General features: G+C 40.4%; 1 protein-coding gene across 1 annotated transcript in view; it reads left to right on the forward strand.

The window, feature by feature from the left end:
* The window catches only part of LOC138351228 (uncharacterized), a 45,556-nt gene that overhangs the window by 5,378 nt on the left and 17,678 nt on the right, over window positions 1–22,500 (forward strand). Inside the window, exons 3-4 of the mRNA XM_069302864.1 lie at window positions 4,581–4,725; window positions 10,997–11,175. Of these exons, the coding sequence (XP_069158965.1) occupies window positions 4,581–4,725; window positions 10,997–11,175 (324 nt within the window). The remainder of the gene's footprint in view (window positions 1–4,580; window positions 4,726–10,996; window positions 11,176–22,500) is intronic.

The raw sequence follows: 22,500 nt of genomic DNA on the forward strand, positions 1-22,500 counted from the left end.
ACAGTGTTAGGAGGACTGGCTGCAGGACATGTAACAGTGTTAGGAGGACGGGCTGCAGGACATGTAACAGTGTTAGGAGGACGGGCTGCAGAACAAGTAACAGTGTTAGGAGGACGGGTTGCAGGACATGTAACAGTGTTAGGAGGACGGGCTGCAGGACATGTAACAGTGTTAGGAGGACGGGCTGCAGGACATGTAACAGTGTTAGGAGGACGGGCTGCAGGACATGTAACAGCGTTTCGTCAAAATAATTGCCCAGGACAAGGCACCATCAACAGTTTCATCTAATCCAAGTCAAGTTGAAGCTCGACTCCCTTCAATTAATTTACCCCACTTTCTCAGGAAAAGACGAGGACGAATGGTACGAATTTTGAAACTAATTTGTTGACCTTGTGGACTCAAAAACATATTTACCCAAGAGTAGTAAATTCTCTTATCTACAACGCCAATGATTTAGTGAAGCTAAATCAGTAGTATCCCATCTGAGATTAACTAACGACAGCTATGACCTCGCAGTACAACTCCTCAAGGATAATTATGCTGATCCAGAAATTAGGACACCACACTTGGTTCATGAGCTGTTGTAATAACCCTCATCGGAGGCTTCAGCTGATTCATTCCAAGTCTTTAAGCTGGAGGTAGAATCCATGATCAAGGCCCTCAGCTTAACAGGCAATACAACTGAAGCTGAGTGGGTCTTGAAAATAATTTGTCCAGGAGAAAATATCTAGGAACATATTGATACAAATGAGGACTAACTACAATAAAAGTATCTTATCCTTAAATGAAATATCTGAGGGATTACGTTCAGTAAGTCATCAACTACGTACACATGACAAATTAAAATCACCAAGTAAACCTTCAGGAACCAATAATAGTCAACCACACAGTATCAAAGGTACTCCAAATAAATTTAATCTATCTATTTCCACACCAAAGAGGAACAGAGGCAGTGTGGGAACATATACAGTGTTCCTCCAGATCTACAGTTACTGTGTAACCCAAGACGGTGACTCCAAAGGATACTTACTGTAAGCTATGGAACATGTTTGTTCTGTAAGAGAAACATTCAATGTACCACTGCCCCACTTTTCCTGATTGTGACGCCCGTGTTGAGCGACTTAAAGATTTGCAACATTGCACGAGGTGCCTCAGGAAACACAACACCAACACCTGTGAGACCCAATTATACACCTGTAATAGGTGTAACAAGGATCAGCATTGTGCGGGGAAACCAAAATAAAGTCTCCAAACCCCAAGGTGGAAGATAACATTCCCACAACAGTACAGTACTGCAAGGTGCGACAGAAAATCAGTGTCCTGTCGGCAAAGTCGCAAAATAATGTGACTTTGCCTACTGCCCAAATTACCATCCAAAACAGGAGGGCCAGGGTCCATACCCATGGGTTGTTTGACCAAGAGTCCCAGAGAACATTTATCACTAAAAAGGTGGCAGATGATTTACAGTTAAAGCCTGTAAAACAAGTGACATTGAATATATCGGGGTTCCTAGCTGATACAGGACCTCAAGTCTACCAGGTGGTACAGCCATCAGAACGATTAGGCAGCTACGTCTGTCAAGTACCAGCCATTGTGGTGGACACAATTCCAATAGACCTTCATGTACAAGGTTTGGGAGCTACTGCCAAATTCCTGAGAAATAGAGAAATGAAATTGGCACATAAAATTAAGTCTGATCACCTCACCGACATCGGAATCCTTGTAGGTGCAGACTATTACCACCAACTCATCAGTAGCCCTTCTAAATATCAGGGCATAAACATGTTAAATTCTGCAGTAGACAAATTACTCACAGGTCCAGTATTAAGCCTGAGGAGACCTGTGCTTGCATACAAACAATACCAATGAAAACTAAATTTGTCAGCTGATTATACAACTCCAGTAGCATTATACTAAGAAGAATATAACTGACTAAAGCAATAGCGGTTGATCCTGATATCAATATTTAAAGCTGAAGATGAGTTCATGAGGCCTCAGTGGCAAATCAGTGAACAGTAGTCTAAGCAGCTACAAGTCACTGCGACCAATGTCACTGAACCCACTGCAGTCTCGAAACCATACTTGACTTTAATGATTGAATATTCAATCCTCTGAATCAACTGACCAAGTTAACCTCAATTTGTCAGCCAAATAAACTCAAGCAAATAAGCATAAGGGGGCAAAACTAGCTATATAAATCCAATGACTGATTTTTATACATTTATTATTTAATCAAGATGTATTTCCTGGGCCTCAGTGTTTATATATCAGTGACCAGTTACCTGAACAAGCTTGAAGCTAATACAACTAATGTCACTGTTGTCACTGCAGTCCCAGAATCATACTTGACTGTAGTAATTGATCACATTCAGTTCTCTGGGTTAAATAAAATGTAAATAGGCAAGAAATTTAGCCTTCCAAGAGTTAGCAGGGAAGTGAAATCGACTAAAACTTCCAACCCATGCAATTCTAGTACGGGACATCCGTCCTGTACGAACTGAATGTCCCGTACGAACTGACGTACAAATGTGCGATTACTAACTGCTAACATCAAATTAATCAAATAATTCTGAGGAATTATTTGATTCTACCATTTAATTCTACCATTTACTAATATTTAATACAATAGGCAGATAATATTGCTGCTGTATTGTAATGGCAAATTAACCCCAGAAATAGTGCTTTAATAACTCACAGAAAACGAGAGCACAGTGGAAATTTCCTCCAGTAGAAAACGGGGGATATCATTGCCACCTCGTTATTAAATATACCCGCCAAATAATGGGAAACATCCTTAATACAACAGTCTATTGACTGTAAACATCATAAAAATATTTCCCTTGGATCAACTTAATTATCAGTACCAAAATAGATTAAATGTAGGTCTTAAAACCACTTCTTGACACATCTGGACAAGACACTGGATGAGTCAGTGAGAGAGTGCCAGGAGAGTGAGTGAGTCGCCATTTTTTGTTTACAAGAGTCTCGCTGGGGCAAATCCAGCTCCAACAATTTACTCATGAACCAATGTTATGGGATGTAAAGTTCTTCCATTATCAACACGCATCGTCTGCAATAAAGGAGGTGTTCTTTCTGAAACTAGTTATTAGTTGTTTCATTCTTGATCAGAAATGTTATAGGTAGCTATAAAGTGAGCCGATTAGAATGCGAGCGAGACACAAAACAAGGTAAATATTCCTTGGATCTTACCTCATAAATAATAACTATATTTCCCTTGATATAGTTATTGTGACTTTTCATCTGCAATTCCACGATATCCTTGATGGGGTCAGAAACATAACGGCCTCCATGGAACCTACCGTTAAGTAAGGTCTGTTCACACCTTCCTTCAGTAGTGGCTCGAACTTGCGGTGTTCTCTTCCTAGGTTGACTGTCCACAGCAGCTTCTGGTGGTAGTCAGTGGCCATGAGGCAGGGAAGAGAAGCCTCCACCTCCGCTGACCGTCACCTTCCTGAGGAAGTTCCCGATATTGTTCTTTCCTTTCATCAACACCAGTTTGATCATTCTCAGCTTTGTTCTTCATTCTCTTGTCGTGTCCGTTAATCTCACTATGACTATCTACACTATACCTCAGATCCTGTCTTCTCCATTTCTTTTGTCCCCTGGTTAACACGTCTTGATAATTATTCTCCGCCGTTGACTTGCTGTTTTCTGAGTGTGTGTCCATGTCAATATTGCCATGGGGGAGTGGCCAGATTCTCTGTTGTTCGATCCTACATCTCAGCACCCAGCATGGTGCAAGATGTGTAGAATATGATAGGTATTAGTCTATCCATGTGTGTAGACTGAGCTAAGCACCAATATAAACTTCACCCCTAGTCACGGGACCAGGTACGCCTTGACCTGACCGCGTTTGGGATATGAATGTGTTATGGTGCATGCCTATGCACAAACATCAAGACTATCAAAGAAAAAATACACACATACAGACCATTACCAGAGATATCTTAACCAACAACACAGAAATAATCGACAAATGCAGCGACAATAGACAAGTAGATTCAAGTGAGGCCATTTTTGTCTGAGCTGTTCCCATGTCACTTTTATTCTTTGGGTGCTCAAATGATCAATCAAGTGGATATAAAACTTAAGAACTTTTTCAGTTTTGACAACTTCATAGGATCTGAAATTAATGTCAGATTCTCAGTTTATAATGCCAGCAGTTTCTGCTATCATAATTTTAACCCTGAGCTGTATGGAAAGTTTAAGTCTCGATTTGTTGGTCAGATGTAGTCACAGGTCCTCATCAGATAATATAAACTCATTAGACCGCATTAAAGTCTAAGTAAAGCAAATCCTCTTAAAACTAAAATACAGTATAAGTAAACATATTCAGAGAATGACCAAATATTAAGGTTTCCTGCATAAGTATAGTCTATCCACCTTGACTTACTGGTACAGCGACGGCCTTGCTTCTTGCAGGGTCGGCATTCGATCCTTGATGACCCAAGTGGTTAGACACAGTTCCTTTACTCCGTCCTTATATTCCTTCTCTTCTTTTCATAATTACTTTACCTTTCCTGTATAACTGATTCAAGAATCTGTATTTCTCCCGGCAGGTGTCCGTAGACAAAGCTTTACCTGTCTTCACCAAGTGTCCACCAATACCCGTCAACATCACCAATGACAGACTCTCGCGACCAATGCTTTACTGTATAATCGCCTGCTCACAACAACCAACCTGCAACTTTGTGGCATTCGAGGGTAAGTGTGAGAGAGAGAGTCGCTGTCACCACACTAACATTTTTAATCCCAGACACAATCCATTAACTCATAGTTTGTAAGAAGGATAAGAGCTTCTAGCACAGGCATGTCAAACATGCAGCCCTTTGCAAGCACATCTACAAAGCAGCCCACTCAAAGGATACTGTAATTTGGTCATTTAATGGCCAATTTTGCAGTTTTTATAATTTAAACTATCACCTTAAAATAGATTTCAAAAGCACAAAAGAAACACGAATGCAGCTGTGAGGCAAGCGTGTTAAGACTTCTAAAAATAGACATGACGTTAACTGTTAAGCTGGCCTAAATTTTGTTTCAGTTTTTTAACATTTTTCATTTTTTTTATTTTCCAGCTTCCACATCATCTTTACAATGGCTAGTGTTCCTCCATCTTTTTTCTTGTGTTAAACTACTTCATTACTTTGCATTCATGAATGTGGCTAGTCGCTAAACTATTTGTATCCACATTGTAAGTTTCTAAGTTTAAGTAATACAAATATTCTGCAATAATTTTTATTAAATGACTTCAATTAATTGTGATGTATGGCCCTCATGACAACACATATGCGGCCCGTATGGCCCTCGGGGGCCCTCAGTTGTGGTGTGTGTGTGTGCGGCCCTCATGACAACACATATGCGGCCCGTATTGCCCTTGGGAGACCCTCAGTTTAGTATGCCTGTTTTAGCAGGTCTGTGATCTGTCCGTGTTAGATCCTTCTCACTTGTATAAGTATTCTCTTTCTTCGACACTACCAAGAAACATATTTTAGGATGCCAAGACACGTCACTTTACATTATACGATAATGTGCCAAACAGATGAACATTCTCGACTCTGCCACGTCAAAGATTATTACAATAAACATTTATTATTTTTTATTATCTAACAATTCGTGCACAAATTTGTGACAATCTTAAGAGCTAGAAGCAACTGCGTTGCACTTTTGCAATCTTTCTCTGCCAGGTACGATCAAACGACACCATTTTTTATCATCAACTCTCGAACAAGACCTCATTTGTCTATGATATTTGACTAAATGAAACGCCCAAACGGTACATTTATTTTTGTATTTGAAAGTTTAAATTTCCTAGCATGACAAGTATTATTAAATACATATTGTTTTTGTATGTCGACTTTAACATTATAAGGAAAGGAATCAGATATATGACGGCCATGTTATATTGGTTATGAGTGTGCAGTGTGTTACGCCCTTCTGGGGTCATCGTCCCCAGCTGGTATTGTACGTCCCCAGCTGGTATTGTGCGTCCCCAGCTGGTATTGTACGTCCCCAGCTGGTATTGTGCGTCCCCAGCTGGTATTGTACTTCCCCAGCTGGTATTGTAGGTCCCCAGCTGGTATTGTCCGTCCCCAGCTGGTATTGTACGTCCCCAGCTGGTATTGTACGTCCCCCGCTGGTATTGTGCGTCCCCAGCTGGTATTGTACGTCCCCAGCTGGTATTGTGCGTCCCCAGCTGGTATTGTACGTCCCCAGCTGGTATTGTACGTCCCCAGCTGGTATTGTACGTCCCCAGCTGGTATTGTACGTCCCCAGCTGGTATTGTACGTCCCCAGCTGGTATTGTACGTCCCCAGCTGGTATTGTATGTCCCCAGCTAGGATTGTACGTCCCCAGCTGGTATTGTACGTCCCCAGCTGGTATTGTACGTCCCCAGCTGGTATTGTACGTCCCCAGCTGGTATTGTGCGTCCCCAGCTGGTATTGTACGTCCCCAGCTGGTATTGTGCGTCCCCAGCTGGTATTGTACGTCCCCAGCTGGTATTGTACGTCCCCAGCTGGTATTGTACGTCCCCAGCTGGTATTGTACGTCCCCAGCTGGTATTGTACGTCCCCAGCTGGTATTGTACGTCCCCAGCTAGGATTGTACGTCCCCAGCTGGTATTGTACGTCCCCAGCTGGCATTGTACGTCCCCAGCTGGTATTGTGCGTCCCCAGCTGGTATTGTACGTCCCCAGCTGGTATTGTACGTCCCCAGCTGGTATTGTACGTCCCCAGCTGGTATTGTACGTCCCCAGCTGGTATTGTACGTCCCCAGCTGGTATTGTACGTCCCCAGCTGGTATTGTACGTCCCCAGCTGGTATTGTACGTCCCCAGCTGGTATTGTACGTCCCCAGCTGGTATTGTGCGTCCCCAGCTGGTATTGTACGTCCCCAGCTGGTATTGTACGTCCCCAGCTGGTATTGTACGTCCCCAGCTGGTATTGTACGTCCCCAGCTAGGATTGTACGTCCCCAGCTGGTATTGTACGTCCCCAGCTGGTATTGTACGTCCCCAGCTAGGATTGTACGTCCCCAGCTAGGATTGTACGTCCCCAGCTGGTATTGTACGTCCCCAGCTGGTATTGTACGTCCCCAGCTGGTATTGTGCGTCCCCAGCTGGTATTGTACGTCCCCAGCTGGTATTGTACGTCCCCAGCTGGTATTGTACGTCCCCAGCTGGTATTGTACGTCCCCAGCTGGTATTGTGCGTCCCCAGCTGGTATTGTACGTCCCCAGCTGGTATTGTACGTCCCCAGCTGGTATTGTACGTCCCCAGCTGGTATTGTACGTCCCCAGCTGGTATTGTACGTCCCCAGCTGGTATTGTACGTCCCCAGCTAGGATTGTACGTCCCCAGCTGGTATTGTACGTCCCCAGCTGGTATTGTACGTCCCCAGCTGGTATTGTGCGTCCCCAGCTGGTATTGTACGTCCCCAGCTGGTATTGTACGTCCCCAGCTGGTATTGTACGTCCCCAGCTGGTATTGTACGTCCCCAGCTGGTATTGTACGTCCCCAGCTGGTATTGTACGTCCCCAGCTGGTATTGTACGTCCCCAGCTGGTATTGTGCGTCCCCAGCTGGTATTGTACGTCCCCAGCTGGTATTGTACGTCCCCATCTGGTATTGTACGTCCCCAGCTAGGATTGTACGTCCCCAGCTGGTATTGTACGTCCCCAGCTGGTATTGTACGTCCCCAGCTAGGATTGTACGTCCCCAGCTAGGATTGTACGTCCCCAGCTGGTATTGTACGTCCCCAGCTGGTATTGTACGTCCCCAGCTGGTATTGTGCGTCCCCAGCTGGTATTGTACGTCCCCAGCTGGTATTGTACGTCCCCAGCTGGTATTGTACGTCCCCAGCTGGTATTGTACGTCCCCAGCTGGTATTGTACGTCCCCAGCTGGTATTGTACGTCCCAAGCTAGGATTGTACGTCCCCAGCTGGTATTGTACGTCCCCAGCTGGTATTGTGCGTCCCCAGCTGGTATTGTGCGTCCCCAGCTGGTATTGTACGTCCCCAGCTGGTATTGTACGTCCCCAGCTAGGATTGTGCGTCCCCAGCTGGTATTGTACGTCCCCAGCTGGTATTGTACGTCCCCAGCTGGTATTGTGCGTCCCCAGCTGGTATTGTGCGTCCCCAGCTGGTATTGTGCGTCCCCAGCTGGTATTGTACGTCCCCAGCTGGTATTGTACGTCCCCAGCTGGTATTGTACGTCCCCAGCTAGGATTGTGCGTCCCCAGCTGGTATTGTACGTCCCCAGCTGGTATTGTACGTCCCCAGCTGGTATTGTGCGTCCCCAGCTGGTATTGTGCGTCCCCAGCTGGTATTGTACGTCCCCAGCTGGTATTGTACGTCCCCAGCTGGTATTGTACGTCCCCAGCTGGTATTGTACGTCCCCAGCTAGGATTGTACGTCCCCAGCTGGTATTGTACGTCCCCAGCTGGTATTGTACGTCCCCAGCTAGGATTGTACGTCCCCAGCTGGTATTGTACGTCCCCAGCTAGGATTGTACGTCCCCAGCTGGTATTGTACGTCCCCAGCTGATATTGTGCGTCCCCAGCTGGTATTGTACGTCCCCAGCTGGTATTGTACGTCCCCAGCTGGTATTGTACGTCCCCAGCTAGGATTGTACGTCCCCAGCTGGTATTGTACGTCCCCAGCTGGTATTGTACGTCCCCAGCAGGTATTGTGCGTCCCCAGCTGGTATTGTGCGTCCCCAGCTGGTATTGTACGTCCCCAGCTGGTACTGTACGTCCCCAGCTGGTATTGTACGTCCCCAGCTGGTACTGTACGTCCCCAGCTGGTACTGTACGTCCCCATCTGGTATTGTACGTCCCCAGATGGTACTGTACGTCCCCAGCTGGTATTGTACGTCCCCAGCTGGTACTGTACGTCCCCAGCTGGTATTGTACGTCTCCAGCTGGTATTGTACGTCCCCAGCTGGTATTGTATGTGAGATTATCCCTTTTAGAGATAAAATAGGTTACAAGAAACCTCAGTCAGGAAAGGACTGAACTAGCAGCAAACTAATGCTGAGGGCAAATTATACTTTAATGACTGACCAGGGATGTATAGAGCAACTGCAGGAGTCCAAATCCTTGGCACTCCTTATCCATGAGTTGTGGAGCTTCCGGGACCTCAGAGCGGGGGTCATCAGAGTAGCTCATAAGGTCCTCACATCAAATAGAATTTATTTGATGTGTGTGGCCATGAAAGCAGTTCAAATCCAAGTAATCCAGGCAACATAAAAAGGGATCACGTTTATAACAGAAATAATGGCAAGGTCGGTACTGGGTACAAGGGTTCTGAAGGGGTGAACGTAAAGACACTAGTAGTTCAACAATTAGTTTATTCATAAAACTTAATACTAACGATACATAGCAGGAATCATCTGACATTATGTTAATGTCTGTTATGGTGCTTGACAAGGCTAAGGTAACCGGAATAACTGCTTCCGATTAGGACCGCTCGCAGTACTGCTGACCCTAGCTACTCTTGACAATAGTAGGCAACCACTCCAGACGCAATGGCAGCTCGACACGACTGCATCAAGTAGCAATAATGCACAATGAAAGGACAATGACCCCCACATTGGTGCCTGGTGTGAGATCCGTGACCAGCGTGGGGTGATTGATGATTGAAACAACAACGGACAGACCTGTCACTGAGACGAGTCTTCCGTGCAATACTTGATCAATTACATTACGTATGGTTTACGTTACTATGTCCCAAGACATTCAAACCAAAACAATGTAAACTACGTTAACACACACTATCAACACAGACAATTAAACAAGTTAAAGCAATGTCAATGAAATCAATACCAGCGCACGGGTAATTAGCAATCCCTGAGTAATCCTTCAAGGATCTGTCACAACTTGACAGCTCAACTTAATTCACAAAGAATTTACGTTATAGTTCGGTGTCACTAAGACCGCTTAATCCAAAGTTAGTCAACACGATTACTAATCCCCACATACTAAATCAAACGATAAACAATTATGTTAAATGAATACACTGACGTCTCAAGAATAGAGATACCAATGAAATAATCCCTCGTGGGACCTATTGTCAATCCACCACACCCTTTCCTTAGTGTATCTCTGTAACTACTCAAGGGAAGATGTCTTCTCAATCCTTCACAGCCTACGTCACTTGTCTTCTTTCAAGTAAGTGAGCAAGTTCAATGTTCTGTTAAACTACTACTACTTATTTACTGCTAAATGTTTCCCAAAATTTTTGTTAACTCTATCTCCTATTGTATTACACTTTGTTCTGTTAAACTACTTACACTCTCATCTGCACCCCTCCTCTTTCAAGGAACTTCTATATCTTTCTTAACTGTTAATGCATCCTTTACGTTTTTGGTATCTATTCTTCTAAAACACTATGTTCTGTTAAATGTTTCATCTTACAGCTTTAACTTCTTCCATTCACACACAACCTTTACATATATCTTCTCCTCCTAAAACACATCTGCTCCACAAAAACGTCTACCTCTCTGTCTGACAAAAAGTCAGGGGGAGGAGCTTAAAAACTTTATGACCCTTTCACCCAAACAGGGAACACTTCGTATTCCTGGCTCCTCCCTCACCTCCATCCACCAATCACAGTCTTACTTAACATTTTCCAACAAAAAAACACTCAGTACATTCTCACAACTTTCACACAACCATACACACCTCTCTCGAACACTACTTCTCCCATATTTATCGTACATCAGGCAACATGGCATGCCTCTCTACTATATATTGTCCAAATCGTTTCCGCAACATTATTACAAAATTTGATGTGACCGAAACCGCTGCATCCCAAAATCCCGCGGACGGTCTACATCGTAAATCTCCCTACTGATGAGTATGTGGGGACCTTTCCACTGTCGTTTATAGGATGGGTACAGGCTGCCCATTCCACCACCTCTCACAGCATGGGTACAGGGTACATAATACACAAACTAACCTAACATGTTTCCTGGCTCCCAGGAGAATTCTGCATGCTGCACACTGTGGTGCTGGCGACCGGGTACAACGTGGCAGGCAGCCCGTCCACCACCGTCAAGGCCTACCGCCCCTCCACCATGACGACCCCGCCCCTCGCTCTCACGGCTTCCGTCTCCGCCACCACCGACCTCTTTAGCACGCCCACATTCAGTTCCTCACTGGTAAGAATCGCTGAAACCAATTTGATACATAGGCTAGTTATCCATTTTCTTCTCTACTACGAGTGAATCTGTTGATAAGAGATGAGTGCTGCAGTAGGAGTCTCATAGTTTACCCGTATCATAGTTTATCATAGTTCATCCTGTGTGCGAGTGCCCAAAAAGTCCTCGGACCTCACCAAGTATTTGTACATTTTTAATTGCACGTAACCTGGACACCTTAGAATTATAATGACAACCTGTAACAATTTTTTTTTCGAATTCAATATACATAAATTAATGTATTATAGGAGGAAACTCTTTGTTTATTTAAATTTGCAGTCCCTGCGGTGTAGTGGTAAAACACTCAGCTGGCGTTTCGCAAGTGCTTTGTCCGTGGTTCGTATCCTGGCCAGGGAGGATTTACTAGGCATGAATCCTTAACTGTAGCCTCTGTTCACCTAACAGTAAAATTGGTACCTAGTTGTTCAACGATTTAGCAGGTCATATTCTGAGGAACATAGGATTAAGGACTTGCCCAAAATGATATGCGTGATAGTGTGGCTGCACAAGAATGTAAGAACGAGATATATATATATATATATATATATATATATATATATATATATATATATATATATATATATATATATATATATATATATATATATATGTATATATATGTTTCATTGAATATGATCGCATATTCTGTATTTTTTATTTTCTGGTTTAGGGCTTCTATCCCTCTAACTATTTTCTTAGCATCAGGGCTTAATTGAAATAGGAGTTCTCCAAAACTCATTTTCGTACTTTTAAGATGAAGAAAAGAAGTGATTTACTATAGAGTGTATTACACTTATTTATATAATTTGCACAACGTTTCGAACCTCCATGGTTCATTCTCAAGTGAACAGATCTTACAATACTAGTTGATTTTATACCCGCACTGGGTCAGAGGATAATACAATAAAGGTGAAAGGTTTTCACCTTTATTGTATTATAAACCTGCTGCCAGTATACACCAATATATATATATATATATATATATATATATATATATATATATATATATATATATATATATATATATATATATTTATATATATATTATTCTGTATTAATAATATAGAACCCCCTGTAAAATAGTCTAATAGGGGGTATAGGTGTTGTGTTAGTTGTCTCTTCAGAGGTTGCATGGCGTTTCACTTTCCTTCTTATGATGTCTTCCACGAAACCATTGGAGAAGCCGTTGTTGAATAGGACCTGCCTTACCCTACAGAGTTCTTCGTCGACTTGCTTCCATTCTGAGCTGTGGCTGAGGGCACGGTCGACATAAGCGTTAACAACACTCCTCTTGTACCTGTCCGGGCAGTCACTGTTGGCATTCAGGCACATTCCTATGTTTGTTTCCTTAGTGTAGACTGCAGTATGGAAAACTCCGCTCCTTTCCATGACTGTTACATCTAGAAAGGGCAGCTTCCCATCCTTCTCCATCTCGTAAGTGAAACGCAACACAGAATTCTGCTCAAATGCCTCCTTCAGCTCCTGCAAATGTCTGACATCAGCTACCTGTGTAAAAATGTCGTCAACATACCTGCAGTATATGGCCAGTTTCAAGTTCATGTCGACTAAGACTTTTTGCTCGATGGTACCCATGTAGAAGTTTGCAAACAGGACACCTAGGGGAGAACCCATGGCGACCCCATCTACTTGCTTATACATGTGTCCATCCGGGCTCAAGAAGGGTGCCTCTTTAGTACAAGCTTGGAGTAGTTTCCTTAGGATATTTTCTGGTATGTCAAGAGGAGTACAGGCCGGATCACGGTACACTCTGCCGGCTACGATCCCGATTGTTTCATCCACAGGTACGTTGGTAAACAGAGATTCTACGTCCAACGAGGCTCTTATCCCTGTGGCCCGTGTTCCCCGCAGCAAGTCAACAAATTCCTTTGGAGACTTCAGGCTAAAGGCGCAAGGGACATAAGGAGTCAGCAAGCCGTTGAGTCGTTTCGCCAGTCTGTACATGGGTGTGGGTATCTGGCTGATGATTGGCCGAAGTGGGTTTCCAGGCTTGTGTGTCTTGACATTTCTATATGCATATCCAGGTTTATATTCCCCAATACGACCCCCCACGAACAATCCTTTTTACAACTAAGTACCCATTTTACTGTTGAATTAAACAGAGGCTACAGTTAAGGATTTGTGCCCAGTAAATCCTCCCCGGCCAGGATACGAACCCTTCACAAAGCACTCGCAGAACGCCAGGCGAGCTTCTCACCACTACTCCACAGAGACTGGTATATCAAGGAGTTCAATTTATTTATATTTAGTATATATATTATATATAGTTTGTATATAGTAAATATATATATCAAGGTATATATATTTATTTAAAAAATCGTTTTCAATTGGTGTATTGAAATATTTTTATTATATTATATTTATAACATAAATTATTGACTTAGTTATGTTAGTTAAGGTTTGGTTAAGATAGGTTAGGTTAGTTTGGGTTGAATAGGTTACGTTCGGTCATATATCTTCGTTAGTTTTAACTCAAATTAGAAAAAATGAAGTCACACACAATGAAATGGACAGCTTTATCGTTTCATAAGAAACAATTGGAAAAATATGTAAATTGAGGAAAACTCTGCTTATTGGGCAAATCGAGCCATGCATAGTAGGCCGAGTATTGTGTTCTGGCTATTAGGTACAATATATAATGTGTGTGTGTGTGTGTGTGTGTGTGTGTAAATGACAAAAATTAACACGTGATGAAAAATGCGACAGTGTCAGAACACGGAGGAAGAATTGAAATAGGATTTTCCTTAAGTACTTTCGTATATTAATACATTCCTTCTGAAGATGTATTAATATACGAAAGTACTTAAGGAAATTCCTGTTTCAATTCTTCCTCCATGGTCTGACACTGTCAAATATATATATATATATATATATATATATATATATATATATATATATATATATATATATATATATATATATATATATATATATATATATATATATATATATATATATATGGCCTCATACATAATGAAACGGGTAGCTTTATCATTTCATAAGCAAAAAATTAGAGAAAATATATTAATTCATGAAAACTTGGCTTATTAGGTAAATCGGGCCTTGCATAGTAGGCTGAGAAGTGCGTTCTGGCTACTAGGTACGACATATATATATATATATATATATATATATATATATATATATATATATATATATATATATATATATATATATATATATATATATATATATATATATATTAGTATATTTTGGTAGCAGTCTTTCCTGTAGACATATATTATTAAATATGACCGAAAAAGTAAGATTAATAATTCTAACACGAATTTTCTTCAATCTTCTGTGCTCTAAGCCACAGCTCAGAATGGAAGCAAGTCGACGAAGAACTCTGTAGAGTAAGGCAGGTCCTAGTCAACAACGGCTTCTCCAATGGTTTTGTCGAAGACATCATAAGAAGGAAAGTGAAACGCCATGCAACCTCTGAAGAGACAACTAACACAACACCTATACCCCCTATTAGACTATTTTACAGGAACTTCTTTTCCACAGCTCATAAAACGGAGGAAAGGGTCCTGAAAGATATTGTTAATAGAAACGTTATCCCTACAGACAAAAATCAGAGGATACAACTGACGATTTACTATAAAACCAGAAAAACGGCCAGCCTACTCATGAGAAACTCTCCAGACACAAAGCAGAACGCTTTAAAAGAGACCAACGTCGTCTATGCCTTCAAATGCCCACTTGGGGACTGTAAGCTCCAAAAAAACCAGTATATAGGCAAGACAACAACATCTCTTTCTAGGCGTTTAACGATGCATAAGCAACAGGGCTCCATTAAGGAACATATAATCTCTTCCCACAACCAAACCATCGCCAGAGAAATCCTAGTAAACAACATAGAAATCATCGATAGATACAGCGATAGCAGACGGCTTGACGTTTGCGAGGCACTGCACATTAAGAAGTCAACACCAGCAATCAACAGCCAATTAATGCACAACTATATTCTACCCACCTCAAGATTCCGCTCCAATATAGAAGCATCAAGAAATATGGACCAATAGGCTTTCTACAATCACTTCCATTTCAATACCCATTGTTTCGTGTTCTGTCTTGTGTTGATGAAATTAATACCCTATTAAATACCACCTCACCCCATCCACCTCACTCAAATGAAGATATAAATAAATCGGAGATATGTAAGTTCTATTCAGTTGTGTATGTGTAAAGTCTTTGAAAATGTAATAAGTTTTACGAAACGCGCTCAAGAGTCGCGTCAGACTAGAAATAAAAATGAATTTTGGAGAATTGATTTTTGAATTAACTCCAACAGTGAAAAGAAATGTACGAAAGATTGAGAAAATTCGTGTTAGAATTATTAATCTTACTTTTTCGGTCATATTTAATAATATATATATATATATATATATATATATATATATATATATATATATATATATATATATATATATATATATATATATATATATATATATATTATTAAATATGACCGAAAAAGTAAGATTAATAATTCTAACACGAATTTTCTCAATCTTTCGTACATTACGCTTCACTGTTGGAGGTAAATCAAAAATCACTTCTCCAAAATTCATTTTTATTTCTAGTCTGACGCGACCCGGGCGCGTTTCGTAAAACTTATTACATTTTCAAAGACTTCACAAATACACAACTGATTAGAACGTATCTCTGATTTTATATCTACATTTGAGTGAGGTGGGAGGGGTGATGTGGCATTAACACAAGACAGAACAAGAGGGGATATTAATAGGGTATTAAAAGTATCAACACAAGACAGAACAGAAACAATTGGTATTGAATAGAAGTGTTTGTAGAAAGCCTATTGGTCCATATTTCTTGATGCTTCTATATTGGAGCGGAGTCTTGAGGTGGGTAGAATATAGTTGTGCAATAATTGGCTGTTGATTGCTGGTGTTGACTTCTTGATGTGTAGTGCCTCGCAAACGTCAAGCCGCCTGCTATCGCTGTATCTATCGATGATTTCTGTGTTGTTTACTAGGATTTCTCTGGCGATGGTTTGGTTATGGGAAGAGATTATATGTTCCTTAATGGAGCCCTGTTGCTTATGCATCGTTAAACGCCTAGAAAGAGATGTTGTTGTCTTGCCTATATACTGGGTTTTTTGGAGCTTACAGTCCCCAAGTGGGCATTTGAAGGCATAGACGACATTAGTCTCTTTTAAAGCGTTCTGTTTTGTGTCTGGAGAGTTTCTCATGAATAGGCTGGCCGTTTTTCTGGTTTTATAGTAAATCGTCAGTTGTATCCTCTGATTTTTGTCTGTAGGGATAACGTTTCTATTAACAATATCTTTCAGGACCCTTTCCTCCGTTTTATGAGCTGTGGAAAAGAAGTTCCTGTAAAATAGTCTAATAGGGGGTATAGGTGTTGTGTTAGTTGTCTCTTCAGAGGTTGCATGGCTTTTCACTTTCCTTCTTATGATGTCTTCGATGAAACCATTGGAGAAGCCGTTATTGACTAGGACCTACCTTACCCTACAGAGTTCTTCGTCGACTTGCTTCCATTCTGAGCTGTGGCTGAGAGCACGGTCGACGTATGCGTTAACAACACTCCTCTTGTACCTGTCAGGGCAGTCGCTGTTGGCATTTAGGCACATTCCTATGTTTGTTTCCTTAGTGTAGACTGCAGTGTGGAAACCTCCGCCCTTTTCCATGACTGTTACATCTAGAAAAGGCAGCTTCCCATCCTTTTCCGTCTCGTAAGTGAAACGCAGCACGGAACTCTGCTCAAATGCCTCCTTCAACTTTGAGCAGAGTTCCGTGCTGCGTTTCACTTACGAGACGGAAAAGGATGGGAAGCTGCCTTTTCTAGATGTAACAGTCATGGAAAAGGGCGGAGGTTTCCACACTGCAGTCTACACTAAGGAAACAAACATAGGAATGTGCCTAAATGCCAACAGCGACTGCCCTGACAGGTACAAGAGGAGTGTTGTTAACGCATACGTCGACCGTGCTCTCAGCCACAGCTCAGAATGGAAGCAAGTCGACGAAGAACTCTGTAGGGTAAGGCAGGTCCTAGTCAATAACGGCTTCTCCAATGGTTTCATCGAAGACATCATAAGAAGGAAAGTGAAAAGCCATGCAACCTCTGAAGAGACAACTAACACAACACCTATACCCCCTATTAGACTATTTTACAGGAACTTCTTTTCCACAGCTCATAAAACGGAGGAAAGGGTCCTGAAAGATATTGTTAATAGAAACGTTATCCCTACAGACAAAAATCAGAGGATACAACTGACGATTTACTATAAAACCAGAAAAACGGCCAGCCTACTCATGAGAAACTCTCCAGACACAAAACAGAACGCTTTAAAAGAGACTAATGTCGTCTATGCCTTCAAATGCCCACTTGGGGACTGTAAGCTCCAAAAAACCCAGTATATAGGCAAGACAACAACATCTCTTTCTAGGCGTTTAACGATGCATAAGCAACAGGGCTCCATTAAGGAACATATAATCTCTTCCCATAACCAAACCATCGCCAGAGAAATCCTAGTAAACAACACAGAAATCATCGATAGATACAGCGATAGCAGGCGGCTTGACGTTTGCGAGGCACTACACATCAAGAAGTCAACACCAGCAATCAACAGCCAATTATTGCACAACTATATTCTACCCACCTCAAGACTCCGCTCCAATATAGAAGCATCAAGAAATATGGACCAATAGGCTTTCTACAAACACTTCTATTCAATACCAATTGTTTCTGTTCTGTCTTGTGTTGATACTTTTAATACCCTATTAATATCCCCTCTTGTTCTGTCTTGTGTTAATGCCACATCACCCCTCCCACCTCACTCAAATGTAGATATAAAATCAGAGATACGTTCTAATCAGTTGTGTATTTGTGAAGTCTTTGAAAATGTAATAAGTTTTACGAAACGCGCCCGTGTCGCGTCAGACTAGAAATAAAAATGAATTTTGGAGAAGTGATTTTTGATTTACCTCCAACAGTGAAGCGTAATGTACGAAAGATTGAGAAAATTCGTGTTAGAATTATTAATCTTACTTTTTCGGTCATATTTAATAATATATGTCTACAGGAAAGACTGCTACCAAAATATACTAATATATATATATATATATATATATATATATATATATATATATATATATATGTCGTACCTAGTAGCCAGAACTCACTTCTCAGCCTACTATTCAAGGCCCGATTTGCCTAATAAGCCAAGTTTTTCTGAATTAATATATTTACTATAATTTTTTTCTTATGAAATGATAAAGCAACCCTTTTCTCTATGTACGAGGTCAATTTTTTTTATTGGAGTTAAAATTAACGTAGATATATAACCGAACCTAACCAACCCTACCTAACCTAACCTAACCTATATTTATAGGTAAGGTTAGGTTAGGTAGCCAAAAAAAGCTAGGTTAGGTTAGGTTAGGTAGGTTAGGTAGACGAAAAAACATTAATTCATGAAAACTTGGCTTATTAGGCAAATCGGGCCTTGAATAGTAGGCTGAGAAGTGCGTTCTGGCTAGTAGGTACGACATATATATATATATATATATATATATATATATATATATATATATATATTGGCCCATACGAGGCAGCTCTTATCTAAACACAAAGATTAATCCAGTGTAATTTGCCTATGTGTTATAGGCCAATTACACTGGATTAATCTTTGTGTTTAGATAAGAGCTGCCTCGTATGGGCCAATAAGCCTTCTGCAGCCTCTATGTTTCACCTCACATATATATATATATATATATATATATATATATATATATATATATATATATATATATATATATATATATATATATATATATATATATATATATATACATACATATATATATGTATATATATATGCATATATATATATATGTATATATATACATATATATATGTATATATATATATATATATATATATATATATATATATATATATATATATATATATATATATATATATGTATATATATATATATATATATATATGTATATATATATGTATATATATATATATATATATATATATATATATATATATATATATATATATATATATATATATATATATAATATAATAGATTAGTATATTTTGGTAGTAATCTTTCTTGTAAACATATGTTGTTGAATATGACCGAAAAGGTAAGATTAAAAATTCTAACGCGAATCTTCTCAATATTTCTTATGTTTTTCTTCACTGTCGGTGGTAATAAAAATAACAATTCTTCCAAATTATTTTTTTAATTCTCTGACACCTGAATGCGTTTCGTAATTCATATTACATTTTCAAAGACTTAATTTACACACAAATTCTTCGTACTTATACTCTATTGGACGAGGTGATATGGTACAAAAGTTTTGGGTGAGGTGACAAACACAAGACAGAACACGAAACAATGGGTATAAATTAGATAAGTGAACATATGAATGGAAGTAACTGCAGAAGGTCTATTGGCCCATACTTCCTCTTGCTGCTTCCATATTGATTCGGCGTCTTGAAGTAGGTAGAATATAGTTGTGCATTAATTGGCTGTTGATTGCTGGTGTTGACTTCTTGATGTGTAGTGCCTCGCTGATGTCAAGCCGCCTGCTATCGCCATACCTATCGATGATTTCTGTGCTGTTTGTTAAGATTTCTCTGGTGATGGTCTGGTTGTGAGAAGAAATTATGTGTTCCTTGATGGCTCCCTGTTGCTTATGCATTGTTAGTCGCCTAGAAAGAGACGTTGTTGTCTTGCCTATGTACTGAGTTCTTTGGGGCTTACAGTCCCCAAGTGGGCATTTAAAGGCACAGACGACGTTGGTCTCCTTCAAAGCGTTCTGCTTGGTGTCTGGGGAGTTTTTCATGAGTAGATTGGCCTTTTTTTTTTGGTTTTATAATAAATTATCAAATGTTTTTCCTGATTTTTGTCTGTAGGGATGACGTTCCCATCAACAATATCTCTCAGGACCCTTTTCTCCGTTTTATGAGCCGTCGAAAAGAAGTTCCTGTAAAAAAGTCTAATTGGGAGTACAAGTGTTGTGTTGGTTGACTCTTCAGAAGTTGCATGGTGCTTTACGTTTTTTTTTTTATGATGTCTTCAACGAAACCGTTAGAGATGCCGTTGTTGACTAGGACTTGCTTACACTACAGAGTTCTCCATCGACTTCTTTCCATCCTGAGCTGTGGCTGAGAGCACGGTCGACGTAAGCGTCCACAACACTCCTCTTGTACCTGTCTGGGCAGTCACTATTGGCATTGAGGCACATTCCTATGTTTGTTTCTTTGGTGTAGACTGCAGTGTAGAAGCCTCCGCTCCTTTCCCTGACTGTTACATCCAGAAAGGGCAGCTTCTCATTGTTCTCCATTTCATACGTGAAACTCAACACAGAATTCTGCTCAAATGCCTCCTTCAGCTGCTGCAGACATCTGGCATCAGGTACCTGTGTAAAAATGTCGTCAACATTCCTGCAGTACATGGCGGGTTTCAAGACCATGTCAACTAAGACCCTTTGCTCGATGGTGACCATGTAGAAGGTCGCAAACAGGACTCCTAGGGGAGAACCCATGGCGACCCCATCTGCTTGCTTATACATGTGCCCATCTGTGCTCACGAAGGATGCCTCTTTAGTGCAGGCTTGGAGTAGTTTCCTCAGTATGCTTTCTGGCATGTCAAGAGGAGTGCAAGCCGGGTCACGATACACTCTGCTATCATCCCGATTGTTTCGTCCACAGGTACGTTGGTAAATAGTGACTCTACATCCAACGAGGCTCTTATCCCCGTGGCCCGTGCTCCGCGCAGTAAGTCGACAAATTCCTTGGGAGACTTCAAGCTGAAAGCACAGGGTACGTAAGAAGTCAGCAACCCGATGAGTCGCATAGCCAGTCTGTATGTGGGTGTGGGTATCTGGCTGATGATTGGCCGAAGTGGGTTTTCAGGCTTGTGGGTCTTGACATTTCCGAAAATATTTATATTGGACATGTATATGAGTGGGATTTGGTGGTTATAGAGAGGAGCTGCCTCGTATGGGCCAATAGGCCTTCTGCAGTTGCCTTTGTTCTTATGTTCTTATGTTCTTAAATGCCCACTTGGGGACTGTAAGCCCCAAAGAACTCATTATATAGGCAAGACAACAACGTCGCTTTCTAGGCGACTAACAATGCATAAGCAACAGGGAGCCATCAAGGAACACATAATCAATTCTCACAACCAGACCATCACCAGAGAAATCTTAACAAACAACACAGAAATAATCGATAGGTACGGCGAAAGCAGGCGGCTTGACATCAGCGAGGCACTACACATCAAAAAGTCAACACCAGCAATCAACAACTAAATAATGCACAACTATATTCTACCTACTTCAAGACCCCGAACCAATATGGAAGCAGCAAGAGGAAGTATGGGCCAATAGGCCTTTTGCAGTTACTTCCATTCATATGTTCCCTTATCCAATTTATACCCATTGCTTCGTGTTCTGTCTTGTGTTTGTCACCTCACCCAAAACTTTTGTACCATATCACCTCATCCAATAGAGTATAAAACCGAAGAATTTGTGTGTAAATTAAGTCATTCAAAATGTAATACGAATTACGAAACGCGTTCAGGCGTCAGACAATTAAAAAATTAATTTAGGAGAATTGTTATTTTTATGACTACCGACAGCGAAAATAAATATAAGAAATATTGAGAAGATTCGTGTTAGTATTATTAATCTTAATTTTTCGGTCATTTTCAACAACATTATATAAATATATATATATATATATATATATATATATATATATATATATATATATATATATATATATATATAAATATATATATATATATATATATATATATATATATATATATATATATATATATATATATATATATAATATTAGTATATTTTGGTAGCAGTCTTTCCTGTAGACATATATTATTAAATATGACCGAAAAAGTAAGATTAATAATTCTAACACGAATTTTCTCAATATTTCTTATATTTCTTTTCACTGTTGATGGTAACTGAAAAATCAATTTTCCAAAATTCATTTTTATTTCTAGTGATGCGACACTTGAACGCGTTTCGTAATAACTTATTACATTTTCAGACTTTAGTTTACACACACACAACTATAACTAAACAGAGTTTAAACGGCTTCGATTTTATACCTGCATTTGGGTGAGGTGATATGTTACAACAGTTTTGGATGAGGTGAAAATAAACTTTTAACACAAGACAGAACACGAAACAATGGGTATAATATTTTGTAAGTTAAAGGGAAGAATGGAAG

Source organism: Procambarus clarkii, chromosome 49 (assembly GCF_040958095.1).
Source record: "Procambarus clarkii isolate CNS0578487 chromosome 49, FALCON_Pclarkii_2.0, whole genome shotgun sequence".
Lineage (NCBI taxonomy): Eukaryota > Metazoa > Arthropoda > Malacostraca > Decapoda > Cambaridae > Procambarus > Procambarus clarkii.